This window comes from Phascolarctos cinereus, unplaced genomic scaffold (assembly GCF_003287225.1).
Source record: "Phascolarctos cinereus isolate Bilbo 61053 unplaced genomic scaffold, phaCin_HiC Scaffold_1;HRSCAF=81, whole genome shotgun sequence".
NCBI lineage: Eukaryota > Metazoa > Chordata > Mammalia > Diprotodontia > Phascolarctidae > Phascolarctos > Phascolarctos cinereus.
Window position 1 is genome coordinate 44,333,012 of NW_027555514.1, and position 20,359 is coordinate 44,353,370.

At 36.6% G+C, this 20,359-nt stretch overlaps 1 protein-coding gene across 14 annotated transcripts in view; it reads right to left on the bottom strand.

The window, feature by feature from the left end:
* The window catches only part of ULK4 (unc-51 like kinase 4), a 651,508-nt gene that overhangs the window by 410,567 nt on the left and 220,582 nt on the right, over positions 1-20,359 (bottom strand). For 13 of the 14 annotated variants that reach the window (XM_078151680.1, XM_020987361.2, XM_078151694.1 and 10 more), the window contains 2 exons: positions 19,574-19,625; positions 19,376-19,470 (listed from right to left, as the gene is read on the bottom strand). The exons of the other annotated variant lie outside the window; for it this stretch is intronic. In XM_078151680.1, the coding sequence (XP_078007806.1) occupies positions 19,376-19,470; positions 19,574-19,625 (147 nt within the window). The remainder of the gene's footprint in view (positions 1-19,375; positions 19,471-19,573; positions 19,626-20,359) is intronic. 14 annotated transcript variants of the gene reach the window in all.

Here is a 20,359-nt window from a genome sequence, read left to right on the forward strand (position 1 = left end):
ATCGTGGGCCAGGCCTAAATTAGGCCAGTCCACTAAGTCTGAAAAGATTGAGAAGTCCAATTTTTTCTAAGTATAAGAGCATGAAAAAAGTGTGTCATTTATAATAATTTTGAAAAATTAGAGATTGAAATATTCAATAACTCCTTTTCAAATAGTTGTGAAAGAGCTTAATACAATGAAAATAAATATATAGTTGATGAGGAAAACAAAATTAAGAAGGATCCAGGTATAGAATACTTAGAAACTTAAATGTGCTTAAATCAGAAGGAAGTAATATAATGCTCCCACAAATACCAAAGGAATAGTAAGCAACTATATGGGAACATTAATAATTATTATAAACCTCAGAGAGGACAGAGAAAAATGAGAGATGGCGAACATAAACTCTATTTTTGGTAAGACAAAAAAACTTGAATATAAGCAAATGTAAACCAATAATGTTGCGTTTTCATCTCTGCAGATCTATGTTACTGAATCTATGAGATGAATTTATGAGAAGAAAATTTATACCTCTCTTAAAAGAACATTTTATTGAAAATATTTCAGTCAAAGTCCTTTACACTGTCAAATAATAATTAATTTGCAAGCACAACTTGCTTTCTAAAATACCTTGGCAACTAAGCCGCTCCTAAACTTGGATCAGAAGCAATAATATACTACTGAATATAAGATAGATGTTTTTGCTGTTCAGTCATTTCAGTCATGTCTGACTCTTCATGACCCCATTTGGGGTTTTCTTGGCAGAGATACTGGAGTGGTTCGTCATTTCCTTCTCCAGCTCATTTTACAGATGAGGAAACTGGGGCAGACAGGGTGAAGTGACTTGCCCAGAGTCACACAGCTAGTAAATGTCTGAGGTCAGATTTGAACTCAACCTCTTACCTAGATGATTAGAGTTAGCCTCCTAACTGGTAATCCTGCCTTCATTCTTTTCCCTCTTCAAATCATCCTGAAGAAAACGGTCATATAGCTAACGCAATGATGACCATGTCTTCTCACTCTCCAAAAATTGTCAAGGACTCCCTGTTACCTCTAGGATAAACTAGGAAATCCTTGGCATGGCTTTTAAGGTCCTATGTAGGCATACCACAGAGATATTGTGGGTTTGGTACCTGATCAGTACAATAACGCAAGTCACATGAATTTCCTTTGGTTTTCCAGTGCACATAAAAGTTACGTTTACACTATGCTGTAGTCTATTAAGTGGGCAAAAGTATTATGTTTTGGTAGCTGGGCAGCAAGTCACTCAACCTTGTTTGCCTCAGTTTCTTCATCTGTAAAATGAGCTGGAGAAGGAAATGGCACATCATTTCAGTATCTTAGCCAAGAAAACCCCAAATAGGGTTATAAGAGTTGGACACAACTGAAAAACCCTGAATAGTGCACATTATGTTTAAAAATCCAATGTATGTACCTTAATTAAAAAATATTTTATTGGAGGATTCTGGGAAGATGGTAAAATAAGGCAGGAAGACAGGTTCTCCTAAATCTCCCCACAAACAACATAAATATTGCCTTAGAGTGAAATTTGAGAGGCAGAAATAACTTAGAGTAGGAATAAAGCAGTTGTCCTCCTAGGAGATCTGGAAAAGAAATAGTACAAGAATTGCTGGACTGCCTAAAAGTTATGATCAAAAAAAGAGCCTAGACACCATACTTCAAGATATTATCAAGGAAAATTGCCCTGGAGTTTTAGAGCAAGAGGGTAAAATAGAAACAGAAAAACTCCACTGATTACCTCCTGAAAGAGATCCCAAGATGAAAATTCACAGGAACATCATAGCTAAGTTTTCTCACTGGTACATGGTACCTTTACAAAAACTGATACATATTAGGGCATAAAAATATTATAGTCGAATGCAGAAAAGCAGAAATATTAAGTGCATTCTTCTCAGATCATAATGCAATAAAAACTATATTTAACAAGGGACCATGGGAAACAATGATTAAAAATTAATTAGAGACTAAGTAACCTAATCTTAAAGAATGAGTGAATTAAAGAAAACTCATAGAAACAATAAATAACTTTATTAAAGAGAATAATAATAATGAAGCAATATATTAAAACCTATGGGATGCAGAAAAACCAGCTAATCAGAGGAAAATTTATATCTCTAAATGCTCAGATAAAAAAACAGAGAAAGAGCAGACCAATAAATTGGCTATGCAATTTTTTAAAAAAAGAGAAAAAGAACATATTAAAAACCCTCAATTAAAAGCCAAATTGGAAATCCTAAAAATTAAATTAATGTTTAATTATTTTTTAAATTTAATTCTTAAGTTAAATAAATTAAATTTTAATTAATAAAGTTGAATGTAAGGAAACCATTGAATTAATAAATAAAACTGGAAAATGGTCTTATGAAAAAAATCAATAAAATGGATTAAACCATCAGTGCATATGATCAAAAGAGAGAAGAAAACCAAAATATTAGTATCAAAAATGAAAAAGGTGAACGTACATCACTAATGAAGATGAAATCAAAGCAATTATTAGGAGTTATTTTGCCCAATTATATGCCAACAAATTTAACAATTTAAGTGAAATGGAGGAATATTTATAAAAATGCAAACTTCCTAGATTAACAGAAAAGGAAATAGAACATCTAAATAAACCTATTTTAGAAAAAAGAAATCAAACCGGCCATAAATGAGCTTCCTAAGAAAAAAGCACCAGGACTAGATGGATTTACAGGTGGATTCCATTCCACCACATATTATATTAAATAATTATTTGGACTAATAGGCAAAGAAGGAGTCCTACTAAACTTCTTTTATGAAACAAACATGGTGCTGATACCTAAACCAGGAAGAGCAAAAACAAAGAAAGAAAATTATAGACCAATTTCACTAATGAATATGGATGCAAACATTCTAAAAAAAATATATGCCAGATTACAACAATACATCACAAAGATTATACGTGGTAACCAAGTGGGATTTATACCAAGAATGCAGGGATGGTTTAACATAAGAAAAGCTATTAGCATAATTGATTATATCAATAACAAAAGTAATAAGAATCATATGATTATATCAACAGATGCAGAAAAGGTTTTTGACAAAATACTCATTCCTATTAAAAACATTCAAAAGTTGGGGCAGCTAGGTGGCACAGTGGATAGAGCACTAGCCCTGAAGTCAGGAGGACTTGAGTTCAAATCCGGCCTCAGACTAAACACTTGATACTTACTAGCTGTGTGACCCTGGGCAAGTCACTTAACCCCAATTGCCTAAAGAGCAAAAAAAAAAACCAAAAAAAACCCACTCAAAAGTATAGGTATAAATCGATTTTTCCTTAAAATCTACCTAAAACCATCAGCAAGCATTATTTGTAATGGGATTAGCTAGAAGAAGCCTTTCTAATAAGATTAGGATTGAAATGAGAATGCCCACTATCACCAATATTATTCAATATTATATTAGAAATGCTAGCAATAGCAATAAGAGAAGAAAAATAAATTGAAGGAATCAATTGGCAATGAGGTAATAAAACTATTTCTCTGTAGAGGACATGATGATATATTTGGAAAATCCTAAAGATTCAACTAAAATCTAGTAGTCGAAAAGCAATTGAAAGAATTAATCATTTTAACAAAGTAACAGGATATAAAATAACCCCACATAAATCATCAGCATTTCTATGTATTAACAAAACCCTGCAAGAAGAGATAGCAAGAAATATCCCATTTGAAATAACCATAAATTATATAAAAAACCTAGGAGTATACCTGCCAAGACAAATCTAGCAACTATACAAATATAATTATAAAACACTTTTACACAACAAACACAAATAAAGCTAGATTTAAATAACTGGAGAAATATTCATTGATCATGGGATGGCAGAGCCAATATAATAATAATGACAATTCCACTTAAACTAATCTATTTATTCAATGTCATACCAATTAAACTACCAAAAATTATTTTACTGAGATAGAAAAAATAATAGCAGGGTAGGGAGGAAGATAATTCATAATTTAAAATGTAACAAAAAATTAAATTAAAAAAAACTTTACTGCTAAAAAAATAAAAATGCAAACCACCATCTGAGCCTTAAGTGAAAGTTGTAATCTTTATGTTAGTAAAAAGTCTTGCCTCGATGTTGACAGCTACTTACTGATCAGGGTGGTAGCTGGTGAAGTTTGGGATGGTTGCAGCAATTCCTTAAAATATGGCAACAATGAAATTTGCGCCATAGACTCTCTTCCTTTCACTTGAACACTGAGAGGCCATTGTAGAGTTATTAACTGGCCTAATGTCAATACTGTTGTATCTCAGGGAATTGAGATGCTCAAGGAGAGGGAGAGAGATGGGGAACAGCCAGCTGTGGAGCAGTCAGAACACATGCAACATTTATCAGTTTAATTTTGCCATCTTATATGGGCATGGTTCATGATACCCCAGAACAATTATAATTAAAACATCAAAGATCAATGATCACAGATCACCAAAACAGATATAATAATAAGAATGAAAAAGTTTGAAGTACTGCAAGAATTGCTAATACGTGACAAAGAGACAAGATGTGAGTGCATGCTGTCGGAAAAATGGCACCAATAGATCTGTTCAATGCAGGATTGCCACAAAGCTTCAACTTAAAAAAAAAAGAAAAAGGAAAGAAACTCACAATATCTGCAAAGCACAATAAAGCAAAGGTCAATAAAACAAGGCACGCTTGTATAATCTGCCTCCCCCCGAACTTTCCAGTAATTTCCTATTTCTCCCTTTCACATTCTCCAGTTCTCATTTACCAAACCTGCTAGATCTTTCCTGTACATCACATCACATCTTCTATTTCCTTGCCTTCACCCATGCATCCTCCTCCTTTCCTCTACTTCTCAGAATCCCTAACTTCCTTCAAAGCACAGCTCATGTACCACTTCTCACATTAGGTCTTAGTGTGCTCATGTGCGCTCGCGCTCACGCTCTCTCTCTCTCTCTCTCTCTCTCTCTCTCTCTCTCTCTCTCTCTCTCTCTCTCTCTCTCTCTCTCTCTCTTTCTCTCTCTCTCCCTTTCTCTCTTCTTTCCTCTCTCTCTCCCCCATTTCTCTCTTCTTTCTTTCTCTCTTCTCTCCCCCTTTCTCTCTTCTCCTCCCCTTCTCTCTCTCCCTCCCTCCCTTCCTTCATCATCTTGAATATATCCTGTATTTATTAATCGGTGTGTGCGTTACAGCTCCCCAGTAGACCACAAACTCCCTGAGGGCAGAGATTGTTTCGTTGTAATGTTGTATCCCTAGCACCTAAAACAGTGCCTGGCCTATGGTAGGCATTTGGCAGCATTCGTTGAATTGAAATGAATTTACGGTAATTGGACATTCTATGCATAAGTACCCAATTCCTTCAGTCTACTTAAGCTTATTGCCATGATATAGACCATTGCTCTGACAATGCTAAGTATGAAGAGAGCTGGGAAAAGTCTGCAGGCTGAGGTTTGACAGGATGGAAGTTTCCTTCTTGACTTTTATAAGCATTTATGCTTTATGTCTTCTGCAAATTATATATCCTCATCGAAAAGGATAAGAGAAAGTTAGTAATCTACCTCTTCTGGAGTCTAAGTATAGACAGTATAATTCTTCTACAATGCGGCCAAGAGGAAAAGGACTAATTATCACCTTAAAAGTGAACCGTTTTCAATGAGGCTTTCATGTAGTCAATTGTAATGTTTTGCAGGACATGATCTGACTTACGGTATATCTGACTCTGCCATGATACATTATATAATAACATTACCCTAATAATTATATATTATTGTATATACACAATAAGATATAAAATATAATAACATTATATGATAAACACATTTCCACTTTCATAGCTTTGACAGTAACCAGTAACTTTACTGAAAAGATCATAATGAAATAAGTAAAGAATGAGTAGGGATGGGGCTGAAAAGCCCTCCAGACTCAACTATTTCCTGTTCATCATTATGTTACGGAGCCATTAATTTGAAAGAGCCTGATATTATGTGGCATGAAGAAAGAGGGAAGGCTGTCAATGGCATCCTATCAACATGGCTCTGCCCACCAACTGAGTTTACTTTGTAAAGAACAGGAGGTGTATGCAACCCATTGAGAAAGTGTTCCAAGGATATACTTTGGGAATATAGAGTTGCATGATTCACTCTTCAGTGCTTTGCCCTTACAAATCTTTCACAGAATTTATGATTAATACACATTCTATTAAGATAGAATTCAACTGTGACCTTTACGAATCTTCTATGCACATGCACTGATGAGTTCTTTGTTCCATAAAATACCCTCACTCGTTGGCCGTATCTCAGTTGGTTTAATAATATACCAACATAAATCAATCCCAAGGGATTTTAATCTCAAATACAAAAGTGGCCATGGTTTCCCAAATAAAAGGGTCAAACAAAATGAAAAGTTCAGCAGCTTCAAAGTTCATTCAAGGACGTGTTCTAAAAATGATTCATCTTGAACTCTGCATTTAAAGAATCTGAAATAAGAGTAATTTTCTGTTATTTCATTCAAACCTTGGCCTCTGGAAATCAATGTAAATCTTACAGCTAAGGTGCAACAAATGTTGGATTTGGTTTGCTGCTATTGTACATTACCTGTAACTAATATAATAAGAGTGATTAGCTGAGGGATGCTAACAACAGCTTTGGTCATACAATAGAGGACAGACAGTAGGGAATGACTTCGAAACTCATTTGCATTCATTTAATCTGTCAGATATGAATTAAATCCACAAATGAAATGTCTCCAAACCTTAATGAATTTGTTTTTGTGCAAGATCTTTTTATAACCCAAAACATAAGATGACAGGCTCTAAAGAACATTATAGAAAAAAAAAACTTTGAAAGACTTTAGAACTTTGATTAATACAATGATAAACTACAAGAGCAGAGGAATGAAGTGGAGACATATAGCCTACCTCCTGCCAGAGAGACCTTAAATGGCCTTAAAATGCAGAGTGAGACATACATTTTGGGAAACTGTTTTGCTGGACTACACATAGCTGTTATGAGAGTTTTCTTTTTCTTTTTCTTTTTTTTTAATTTGTTTAATGGAAGGGTCAGCAGAAGGGCAAGATAACGTCTGTTTGTTTTTTTTAAGATGACAGAGTCTAGTAGTGGAAGGAACCTTAGGGGTCAACCACTCCAACCCCCTAGTTTACAAATGAGGGAAATGAGATTCAAAGGATGACACATATTAATTTTAAAAACTTGTTTTTGAATCTAAGAATCATAGAAGTTCAGAAACTTTAAAGTAACAATTTGACCAAATTCAAATTTTCTTCTTCAAAAAGCTCATGTCTTGCAGAAAATTTTTAAAATATTTTTAATCTGGAAACAAGAAAACTCTATTTTAAAAGCTTACGCATTTTTTTATTTAGTTAGTTAACCATAGCTAAACTGATTCACTTTAAAATGGAGGTTTTATTTCCAAAGCATTCAATGACTCCTACAAATCACATACCTGAAAATTCATCATTTCTATCTCCATTTCAGTAGATGTACACTACCCTGAACATTTACAAACTCAACAATTAACGTGGTAATAATATAAGGTTCAGTTCTAAACTCCTCAGTACAATTTACTGACAATAATCTGCAACCAAATACTAGAACTGCATTAACTTTTCTAACGATATAAGTTCATTATTAACATAATATGCCAGCCACAGACATATACAATTTTGGTCTGAAAGGGTATTAAATAAAACAAATCATATTACTGAACTATGATAGAATCAAGCTTCTCCTAGGGAAACAAAACACCATATACTCTCCTTCATGCTTCTCATGGACAGAGAGACCACATACTGGCTAATGTGCTTATATGAGTGCTTATATGAGTAGAAAGAGGGCAAAAACAATTAGTCTTTTGGGATGTTTTACTTAAGTAAACTCTGGGCCTCAGTTTCCTCACTTGTCAAATGAGGGAGTCAGACTAGATGATTTCAAAAGTCTCTTACAGACTTAAATCCCATGATGGTCTAAATTAGTGGGGGCACTGTTGGGTGTTCTAATTTTTTGAAATCTAGACTTTTATCCTAGAATTAGTTCACATCACTCTCTTGGCCATCACACAAGCTGTAAGGGCATCAGTGAAGTGAAAAGTTTTCAGGAAAGAAAAACAACCAGGTCACTCCAGGTTATCAACAAGGTAATATCACCAATTTGACATGCAAGGTCATTCAGGTAGATATCAGAAGCCCCTATGACACGGGTGAAGTTATTAGAAAAAGCATTCCTTAGCTTAAGGACTTCACCAAGGGCCCACTTCCTGCCGGACCCTAAAGGCTATGTGGAAAAGAGAACTCTTACTCTAAATGGCCCACCCTTCTCACTTACCAAGGGATTTTACATTTTTAGATTCCAAAGGAGCAAAAGTCCCAAAGTGGCCATGTGAGGCAACTAGATGGTATGGTGGACAGATTTTTGGAGTAAGGACAGACTTCAGTTCAAATTCTGGCTTAGACACTTATTAGCTGTGTGACTCTGGCCAAATCACTTAAACTCCCACAGCCTCAATTTCTTCTTTGTAAAATGAGGATAACAGTAGGATCTACCTTGCAGAGTTATGAGGATCAAATGAAACAGTATGTGCAGGATGCTTTACAAACCTTTACAGAGTTTTACATAAAGCTAATGCTGCTGCTGCTGCTGCTGTTGATGACAATGGCCTAAGGACTCAGAAAACTACCATGCCTTTTAGATTTGAAGATGACACACAGCTGAGAGGGACAGCTAAGGCCGTGGTTGTCTGTCCTTCATTTTCAAAGAGACCTGATGACATCATGGCTGCCTGGCCCATGAAATGGATTGAAGCAAGGCAGAGCTGCACAAAGCCATCAGTCTCACTCTCTCCTCCAGAGTCATCAGAGTCCAGTGGCAGGACAACAGTCAAGACAACTCGGGATGGCCCAGAATGCAGTGGATGTCTTCTAGGTCTGACCAAGCTGTAAGCGCTTCACAGCACCTATTTCAGCTGTCTTTATGGCCACTGAAACAAACCATTCTCTCCCACCCATTCCACCAAGGAAATTCTTCTCATTCTTGGGGTGGACAACCCCCTAACTCACCAATAGGATTGAGATCCCTCAGTTACCCTTAATCTGGTTTTGAGTCCTTCTGCCGACAGTTTGCCAGGGTGGGGCTGCTGCAACATGCTACAGCTTCTTGGACCACAGATGAGAGTTAGGTGAGAGGTGGACACCAGAGGTGGATGAGCAGCCCCAAAAAGGGCTCAGCAGCCCTCATACCAAAGGCGCTAGTCCTCCTGAATACCCCCCCCCAATCCAAAAAAGACCTTAATAGTTTAGAACAGGGGTGGGGAAACTTGGCCTTCTAGGTCCTCAGGTGTGGCCAAGATTTAAAGAGCAAATACTTTTATTAAGGGGATTTGTTCTGAGAAGTTTGGATTCAGTCAGAGGGCTGCACTTGAGGACCTAGAGGGCCACACATGGCCTCAAGGCCAAAGGTTCCCCAACAGTTTTAGGACATTGAGCTAAATCTAATAAGATGAAATCTATTAGAGATAAATGTAAAATCTTAGACTTGTGCTCAAAAAGTCGATTTCTTAAGTCCAAGGTGAGAGACCTGTTGCTAGACAGCAGTTCCTTTGAAAAGGATCTGGGATTTTAGTTTATTACTGGCAGGCCATAATGATCAATAGTGTAGTATAAAACAAACCAAACAAATGTGATCTTGAACTACATTTAGAGAAGAACAGTAACTTCAAATTCAATACGTCTGGTATAGAACATGTCCTATTTCCCCCCAAGCCCGCCCCTATTCTTATGAAGCACATAAGGGTGCTTAATAAATGCACACTGACTGACTGATGTCACCCATCCACCCCCTTCCCAGAAATCTTTGGCATCTCCTTATTGCTCCTGTTTCCACATACAAAATTCTCCCCTGGTAACCTGGTCCCCATCTCCCCTTCCAGTGTTATTTCCCATTATTATCTCTCTTCATAGACTCTCTCCTGCTAGCCGCTCCCTGGACATAATATGTCATCTACCACTTTCACTGTGCAAATGGTCCCCTCTCCACCACAGAATCCCCAACTTCCTTTAAAGCATGGCTCTTGCACTGACCCCTCACATGAGGCCTTGCCTAGTTCCTCCACTTATGAGCAGGTCATCCCACTAGAAATTACCTTGTATTATCTTGGATACTCTATATTTCCTTACTTTTGTCCCTAGTGCATTCTTTCCAGTAAACTGTAGGCCCCTTGAGGGCTGGGGCTGCTTTGTTTTCCCATCTGCACAGTCCAACACAGAGGTTCTCAGCCTTTTCGTGAGCCAAGGACCCCTCTGGAGGTCTAGTGAAGGCTATGGATTCCTCATCAGAGCCAAAGTAACTAAAGGAAATGCTAAATTTTAGTTAGAGGTTGGGGGGGAGATGCTATTTTTTTCTTCTCATACAAATTCACAGACCCCTTGAAAGCTATCCTAGAACCCCTAGTGGATCAATGCACACCACATTAAGAATATCTGGCCTAGCAAAGTCCACAAAGTAGGCACTTGATAAATGATTACTGAAATGGACTGAATGATATCCAGAAGGAGTTTCATCATACTTTGTGTTCACAATACAGGACTAGGGAGGTGAGAGCCATCCTGAATTTGGAAAGTGGAAAATACACACGTAACTATATCCATAAAAACCTAGCTTACCTGAACAAGACTTCATATTCTATATTCTACCTAACTCCTGGCCCCTGCCAAAATACATCACTAATGCTATTAACAGATAATGGATCATGGACCAAGAAAATAAAAGAACCAAACTCTAATGAATGAAGATAGCAACATGAAATGACGTGCTAGCATGTATAATGGAATTCAACATGAGTAGAAAGAAAAAGACAAATCTCTGAAGGACAGAAAAATAACCCATTTTAAAATCAGTACAAGAAGAGCCCAAATCCCTTCCCCCATCCCTCTGGTCACTGCTTTGTTGTGGCAGAGGGGCTTATACAGCTCAATGAAATGATAGGCTATGCTGGACAGGGTTACCCAAAATGGACAGGTCATAGCGGAGAGCTCTGGAAAAAGGTCATAGGGGATTAGAATGCTAAAGGAGAAATTCAACAGATAATTGGAATAACAGGAAACTTTGGCCTTGGAATACAAAATGAAGCAGACTAAGAGTTTTGTCAAGATAACTCACTGGTCATAACAAATACTGTTTTTCAACAACCCAAAAGGCGACTGTACACATGGACATCAGCAGAGAGTCAATATCAAAATCAGACTGATTCTATACTTAACAGCCAAAGGTGGAGAAGCTCTAAACAGTCAGTCAAAACAAGACCTGGAACTGACTGTGGATAAGAACATGAGCTTATTATTGCAAAATTCAGACTTAAATTGAAGAAAGTAAGGAAACCATCAGAGTAAATAGGTATGATCTAAATAATATCCCTTACAAATAATGAAATGGAAGTGATGAATAGATTGAAGGGATCAGACCTAGTTGTTAGAGTGCCTGAAGAAATATAGACAAAGGTTCACAACAGTGTACAAGAGGCAGCAACCAAAAACATTCCAAAGAAAAAGAAGAGCAAGAAAGCAAAATGACTGCCTGATGAGACTTTACAAATAGCTGAGGAAAGAAGGAAAGGGAAAGAAAAAGGAGAAAGGGAAAGATGTGCACAACTGAATAAAGAATTCCAGAGAATAGCAAAGAGAGATAATAAGGTTTTCTTTAATAAATACAAAGAAATAGAAGAAAACAATAGAATGGGAAAGACAAGAGATCTCTTCAAGAAAATCAGACGTATCAAGGGAAATTTTAATGCAAAAATGGGCAAGATAATGGTAGGAATTTAACAGAAGCAGAAGAGGTTAAGAAGTGGCAAGAATACACAGAAGAACTATACAAGAAAGAGCTTCACATCACCAGTAATCACAATGGCAGTTTCTGACCTAAAGCCAGACATGCTGGAGAATGAAATCAAGTGAGCCTTTGGAAGCATTGTTAACAATAAGGCTTGTGCAGGTGACAGAATTCCAACTGAGCTATGCTGTTAAAGTGCTGTTCAATATGTCAGCTATCTGCAAAACTCAACAACGGCCACTAGGTTGGAAAAGATAACTTTATGTCCCAACCTTAAAGAAAAACTATGTTCAAATTACCAAACAATTGTACTCATTTCACAAGCCAGCAAAGTTATGCTTAAGAATCTGCAATTCCTAGGCTTCAGCACTATGTGAACTGAGAATTACCAAAAGGGCAGGCTGGTTTTTTCAAAGAGGCACAGGAAATAAAGACCAAATTGCCAACATTTGCTGTATTATTGAGAAAGCAAGGGAGTTCCAAAAAAATCTTCTGCTTCACTGACTATGCTTAAAGCCTTTGACTGTGCAGATCACAATAAAATGAGGCAAGTCCTCAAAGAGATGGGAGTATCACATCATCTTACTTGTCTCCTGAGGAATCTATATGTGGTCCACAAAGCAACAGTGAGAACCAAATGTGGAACAACTAATTGGTTTAAGATTGGAGAAAGAGTACAATAAGGCTGTAGAACGTTATCCTATTTACTAAACTTACATACAGAGCATATCATGTGAAATGTCAGGTTGGATAAATCAAAAGCTGGAATTAAGATGAATTAAGAAGAGAAATATCAACAATCTCAGATATGCAGACAATACTATTTTGATGGCAGAAAGTGAAGAAGAATGAAAAAGCCCCTTGATAAGGGTTAAAGAGGAGAGTGTAAAAGCTAACTTGAAGCTTACCATCAAAAAAACCCCTAAAATCGAGGCAACTGGCCCCATCACTTCCTGGCAAATACAGAGAGAAGAAATGGAAGCAGTGTCAGATTTTATATTCTTGGGCTCAAAGATCACTGATAATAGTAATTACAGCCATGAAATTAAAAGATGCTCGTTCCTTGGAAGGAAAGCTATGGCAAATCTGAACAGCATACTAAAAAGCAGAGATATCACCTTGCCAACAAAGGTCCATATAGTCAAAGCTATAGTTTTACCGTTAGTAATGTATGGCTGTCAACTATGAGGCAAGCTAAGTGCCACAGAACTGATGCTTTCAAATTGTGGTACTAGAGAAGACTTTTGAGAGTCCCTTGGACAGCAAGGAGACCAAACCAGTCAATACTTAAAGAATTTAATTCTGGCTATCACTGGAAGGTCAAATGCTGAAGCTTAAGTATTTTGGCCATATAATGAGAAGATGAAACTCATTAGAAAAGACCCTGATGTGGGGAAAATTTTAAAGCAAAAGGAAAAGGGGACAGCAGAGGATGAAATGGACAGACAGTATCATGGAAGCAACAAACATGAGCCTGGACAAACTTCAAAAGATAATGGAAGATAGAAGGGCCTGGTGTTCTGCAGTCACAAAGAGTCACATACAACTGAATAAGTGAACAACAAACAACAAGAAAAGCAACGAGCAAAAGAATACAGGGTTGGGAATCTAAAGGGTAAGGTTCTTCCACTAATGACCTGGGTAATTTTGAGTATGCCACTTAAATGTTTTGAGCCTAAATTTCCCTAGTTATCCTCTCTATGGTTCCATTTTGACCTAAAATTCTATGTCTTTATGATGCAAAATTATGTAAATGTCAACAAGAACATGGAAAATAGACATACAAGTTAGTCTTCTATGACAACGTCAATACCTCATGATTTTTACCACATAGATATACTTTTTTTTTTTTTAATGTAGGGATAAGGATAGACAGGAGAGGGAGAGTAATTACATGCACAGAATTATACTGTGAAGGTGTTAACCTATAACTGTCTGAAAGGAAAACATTTTAGAAAACTGTCTGCCAATGATCAACAAACTTTTAATTGATTTTTGAGCCCTAAACCTAAGACTGAGTCTACCATGTATACAGAACAGCAAACAGTACAATTTTAACTGATCTTGTCAAAATGACATTTTTAAAAATTTTATACTCAGTAGTCACTTAAATTTTCTTTTTTTTTTATCACCTTGGTGGGATAAATTATTGTGAGGAAGTAAAAACTAATCAATTCTACTATTCCTATATCTATAACTTTGCTTTTACTATATATGGAAAATAATGTAAAAATAATGAGAAGTACTTCCAAGAGGACCAATACAGAGAATACACAAAACATGCAAATTGCAAACTGCCAAAGTCTGATACAAGATACCATCTATCATCTTCAGGGGTGGGGAGCCTGTGGCCTCTAAGTTCTCAATGTGGCCACATGTGGCTTCCAAGCTGCAGGTCCCTCACACCTGAACTGGATCTTCTATTTATGATTAAGACTTGGCTTATCCACCACATAACTCCCCAGGTAGCTACAGACAGACATTAACAGAGACAACAAGAGCGAGAGCTTCCCAGCTGCCGGGGATCTGGGTGAGGGTGAAGCAGAGGCCTGGCTGTGAAGGGCTGGGCCTACAGCTCATCTGGGACGGTGAGGCTGGTGAGGGTGACAAACCTTCTCTGCTTAGCTCAGACTCCTGAGACTTGGAAAGTTCTAAAACCCTGCAGTGTGAGCCCCAGAGCTCATCTCTTACAAAGCTCTTCAAGGGCCTAGTGGTCACATTCCTGACTTCTATCCTGATCCAATTCCTGATTGACCTTACGCTTCTGACACTGCCCCTCCCATTCAGCACCATTACTTTTTTACTTGAAAATTTTTATATCTTTTTTAAATTACATGTAAAAACAACTTTAACCTTTGGGTTTTTTTTAATTTTGAGTTCTAAATTTTCACTCCTTCCTTTCCCTCCCCCCTCACTAAGCAATTAGATATGGATTACACATGTGCAGTCATGCAAAACATATTAGTCATATTGCAAAAGAAAACACAGACCCAAAAAAAAGGAAAAAAAAGTTTAAAAAACCATGCTTCAATCTACATTCAGACTCCATCAATTCCTTCTCTGGTGGAGGATTTCCATCATAAATCCTTCAGAATTGTCTTGGATCACTGTATTGCTGAGAATAGTTAAGTCATTCACAGTGGATCATCGTGTAGTATTGCTGTTACTGTGTACAATGTTTCCCTGGTTCTGCTCATTTCATTTTGCATCAGTTCACCATAAGTCTTTCCAGTAGCCCTATTACTTGCATGCAGAGTTCTAGTCCAATTGTGTTTCTATTTTCCACCTGCATAAGAATTCAGGTGTCTCCCTCCTCCCACTCCCTCAAAAACACCGGGAAGGGTTGAATCATCACCTGCTAGGTTGCTGCCCTGACCTACACAGGATTTGGGATGAGGATTGGGCAGGAATAAAAAGGAAAATATGATAAAAAGTTTTAATCATTTCTCAATTTTTTTTGTTTTTAGTTTGTCAATCTGTAGAGCTATAGGAACGATCCAAGAGAGCTGAGCAATGTATCCTCCAGCTGCTTGTGTCCTTGTGAAAATTCACAAAGAGAAGGCTCTTATGTTAATCATGAACTAAGAAAGCTAAGGTCAACAGAAAAGAAAAAAATCCATTTAAAAACAATCTTAAGAAGAATAATACCCAAAAAAAACTGGTTTGGAAATCAGAAGACTCAGGTTCCTGATTCATGGTTTCTTAAGTAGAAGCACCCTCATTTATAAGTAATGTAAAAAGAGGTCATGTTTAGATTGGCACAATTCAAATAACCAAACATCAACTGGGACAATTTATCAAATCATGAAATATAGCTTAAATAAATGAGTTTGACTTCTGAAATAGCTATTAACCATGCCTTAAAATATAAAATTTTCATGTCACAAAGAAAATGTTTACACACTATATATGACAAGACTCAAATAGATCACCTACCACAGTCCTGTCCTTCTAATGTCTTGTTTTAAATAATGATAAAGTTCTTCAGAGATTCATTTGAGACTATTAATAATACTGATGGAATAATTTTAGAAAAGTCTCCTCCAATTGCTATGACTTGAATTTGACAAAAATAAATGTCCACAATATACCCAGTTCTAACCAATTTAGTTTTGATAATAAATCTGCTCATTGTTTCCTAGTACCAGGTGCCCAATTTCAAAACCTACAAAAAGATGAGATTTTGATTATTTCCCTAACATAAGCAGGGGTTATATTCAAAAAGGTTCTTTCTAAGTTGCTTACTCAAAATTTGACTGCACTTCCCCATGGAAACAACATTAATACAGGGTGTCTGTCAACAAAAGCCAATATAATTGTTAATATAGACCAGAAATGTGGTGCTGACTCTGCCCCTAATTAGGTGCATGACTTTGGGCAAATCACTTAATTGTGTGGGCCTCAGTATCTTGATTTATAAAGGGGGGGGTGAGCAGGTAGTTAGACTAGAATAAATTCAGTTCAAGAAATAATTATTAAGCACCTTCTATTTGCAGAGCATAGGATTACTGCCCTCATGGAATTTTAAATCATGATTATCACTAAAGTAATATCCGACTCTAAAATCCTGTGATCTATAATCCATGATCGACTCTACCAAAAGCACTATCCAACACTGCATCAAGTTTCTATAATTTATAATTTGATAATACAACGAAGTTTAGAATTCCAACTTAGAAGGCCAGGAACACGTCGCTTCCCACTGCAGTGGGAGTTGGGCCTCTCTCAGTTTCAAACCACTGACAACAGATCCCATGGTAAAGGACTATGGAATAGGGTGGTGGTAAGGGAACAGAACGGAAGATGTGGAGGACTGTTGGGAGTTCAGAGGCAAAGAGCTACAGTGGGCTGGGACCCCGAAAGTTACTTTCAGTCCTATCTGGCTCATTAGTTACAATCTTTTTTCTTCCCACAAGCCACAAGAATTGAACTGTGTCCATTCCTCTTGCCTACTGCTTCACTCCCCATCTCTGCCCAACCTGAGCCTAGGGAACTAAATTATGGGGTTCTTGGTGATAATATGAAAAGGTAAAATAGATGCCCCCCCAAATTCCTTCTGTTGTTCTGCTTGCCCTCACCAAGAGAGGACCTTAAATTTAAAGATCATTCAATTTGATGATAAACTTCAAAGCCATGTATATATGTTAATGGTAGACCTTTACAAAGAAGAAGCTGAAGTGAAATGAAGCTGTGTGTAAGAGGAAATTCAGGTTCAAGCCTGGTTTCTCCATACCACCAGTGCTCAGGTGAGCACTGGACGACAAAGAATAAAACACAGAGAAGAGCTAGGTGGCGCAGTGGATAGACACCGGCCCTGAAGTCAGGAAGACCTGAGTTCAAATCCAGACTCAGACCAAACACTTCATACTTACTAGCTGTGTGACCCTGGGAAAGTCACTTAACCCCAATTGCCTTAAAAAAAGAAAGAAAGAAAAAACACAGAGAAGAAATAGGCCTTGGGAGGGAAAACTGGAAGAGGAAACTGGAGGCTAGTTTCCTCAGACTGATCAAGGAAGGGTAGACATTTGTGTGTAAGGGGTACATATAAGTCAAGCATATATAAAATTGGGAACTGTCTACAAATTAATAAACATTTCAACAACATATAAAAAAGATCCTATCCCTCTGCAGACTGTGAAACTAAAAACATGGCATAAGGAAATACTCAATGGTAGACTGATTGTCAAAAACCCAATTGTTCAGGAGTAAATGATAAATATGTCAGTTTTTGGACTTAGTTAATTTTTCAGCTACTGTAGAAATATATTTTAGATGGATTAATTTGTCCAACTCCTCCAATGTGGAAATCATCTTTTTTTTTTCTTTCAACTAATAGCCTTCCTAGAAAAATTTTTTACTAAAAAATAAAACCAAACCAGTATGATACTTTTCACTGCTCTTTAAAACACACGAATTGTTACCAGCTTTATATAATTAAACTATCCTGAAATCTGGGAGCAATCTCAGAAAAGCACTTCTGGTCAATATGAAGGATATCTTTCTGTATAATGAAGTATTTCTTTGGATCCTTTAATATGGTTAACTTTAACTTTTGAAATGGTGCTTATTACATTCCTATATCCACTAGAGTGTATTTATATTCATGGATTCCAGTCATGCTTCCGAAGAGGTAATTAGACGATATCCCATGAGTTACAGCATTCTAAAAATATTTTGTATGCATCATGTAAGATGAAGCAACAGTTTTCTCCACAATAATACAGGCTATATATCAAATAATTAGTATGCCAGAGTCTCTTCATCTGGTAATAAACTAATTAAGCTTCAAGTTAAATGGAAGACAGTTACTGAAAGATCTTCCAACTTAACTCATTACATTCAGGACATTTTTCATTACAGAAGCAGATTTAAGATGATAACTGGGCAACTAAAGATTCACTGGAAGAAAGAAGAAAAGATTGTTATGGAAATGATCAAGGAAGGCTGGTGATAATTTTCCATATTTCAAAAATAACTCTTTCTAATTACAAAAATGGGTTTAGGCACTAGACTCTGCTTTCACGGGCAGAAGGAAATGACAGGTGAAGAAAGTCCTTGTACCAATGTACAGTTATTAGTGTATCATTTCTTTCCAAAATCAGTCTTGGAAAGATTGCTTGGTGTCCTAAACCCTTACACGACATTCTCAGGGTCAAAGAGCCAGCATGTGTCAGAAAAGGACCCTGACCTCAGATCTTCCTGTAGGGGAGGCCTACTCTATCCTCTATACCTGTCATGAAAATAATTAAATAAACTTGGGAAGAGAAGCCTACTTGATAATATTCTCAATGTATAAATTTATATGCTACTTTAAGGATTACTATGAGCTTTCTTCATTTTAAAACTTCACATGGATGGCAATGAAAATGTCATAACTTCTATTTTGAAGAAGTTAAACCCAAGGCCCAGGGAAGGGCAGTGACATATCTCAACAAGGCAACAATCTGAAGAAAAGTAAAGAGAAGTAACTAATAAGGAGGTACCAGATAAAGGAAAGGGAGGGAAAGGAGCTTAAAATAAGAATTGACCTAAGCCATGGATCCAACTTAAATCTAATCTGGATGCAAAAGGTACCAAGTCAAAACCTATCTCACTTGATATCTTCCATTTCCCCTGGTTCTGTAGATCTCACTGAAACTAGTGAGAGAAACAGAAAAGTTAAAGAAGCCTAAGGTATTCTCCTGGTGCCTTGCATCAGCCATTCTAGCAGAAGAGCTTCTCTTCACAGGCTTTATGGAGGAAAGGAAGCTATAAGAGATGGCCCAGGAAGAAAGATTCTGTGAGCTGCCTGAGGCAAGGAACACATATTACTCACTGTTATCTCACCTAGGACCCAGTAGAGTACCTAGTCCCAGCAGTAGGGACTCAATGAGTATTTGTAGAATTAAAGTCAAAAGTTCTATCATGAGCTCCAGCATGACTCTGAACACACTAGAACATTTATTATTTATGAACAATACCAATTTATAATTGCATTACTTGGAAGTCCTACACTATGAGGAACTTATTCAATGAACAGACTACTGACTCTTAAAAAATTGTTGGAACTGACCGTAGAGCGAAAATGCGTCAGCAAGGCTGGATGCTGTGTTACTGCTTCAAAAGCTAATAAAGTGATCTTGATCAATTCTTCTGATGCTGTTGGACCTGGAAATAAAATGATCATTACATAGCTTTACCATTATGACACAAAACACAATGTCAAAATACTTTAAATGAAGAGGTAAAAATGCCCTCATGAAATACTGACCTATGGCTCCATCTATATTGGTCTCTCCTGAGTCTATGGACTTAATATGATTCTGAAAAAAAAAAGTTGAAATAAACATGGCTTCCAAAATACTAATGATTATTGCTACACATAAAGAACCACTGATCTTCCTTATAAAACAATTCACTGTCAATGTTAAGTACTATCTATATAGCTAAACATTTAGATCAATACTGCTATATTATCTATTTATACATATATATACACATACACACATACATACATGCATGTATGCATACATGTGTATGTACATACGTGTATGTGTACATACTATCCAGGACCATTATACACACATATACACACACATGCATATATACAATATTAAAGTAAACTGTCTGAGTACAAGTTACATGTAAAGCAGAAAAAAACTCAAAAGTAACAAATGGAAGAATATATTACATAATATAAAAACAATTATATAATATATAATATAAAATCTATATATATAAGATTATATAATATGAAATATATATAAAATAATATAATACTACATAATATAAATATATAATATAAAAATCTAACTTACTGATTAGCCATTAATCTACATAGTGTATGACTCCACTTATATGTATAGAAATCAAAATTCTAGCCACCAGAACTCCCTAGTACATACAGAGAGCTATGAATCTCTAAGTTAAGGAAATAGGCAGATGAGCAGAAGTCATAAATAAACCCAAAGAGACAACATCAGGCAGAAGTGAGAATACATTTAAGACTTAATTTCTCAAAATCAGTCCATTCAGTCAGACAATGTTTATTCAATGT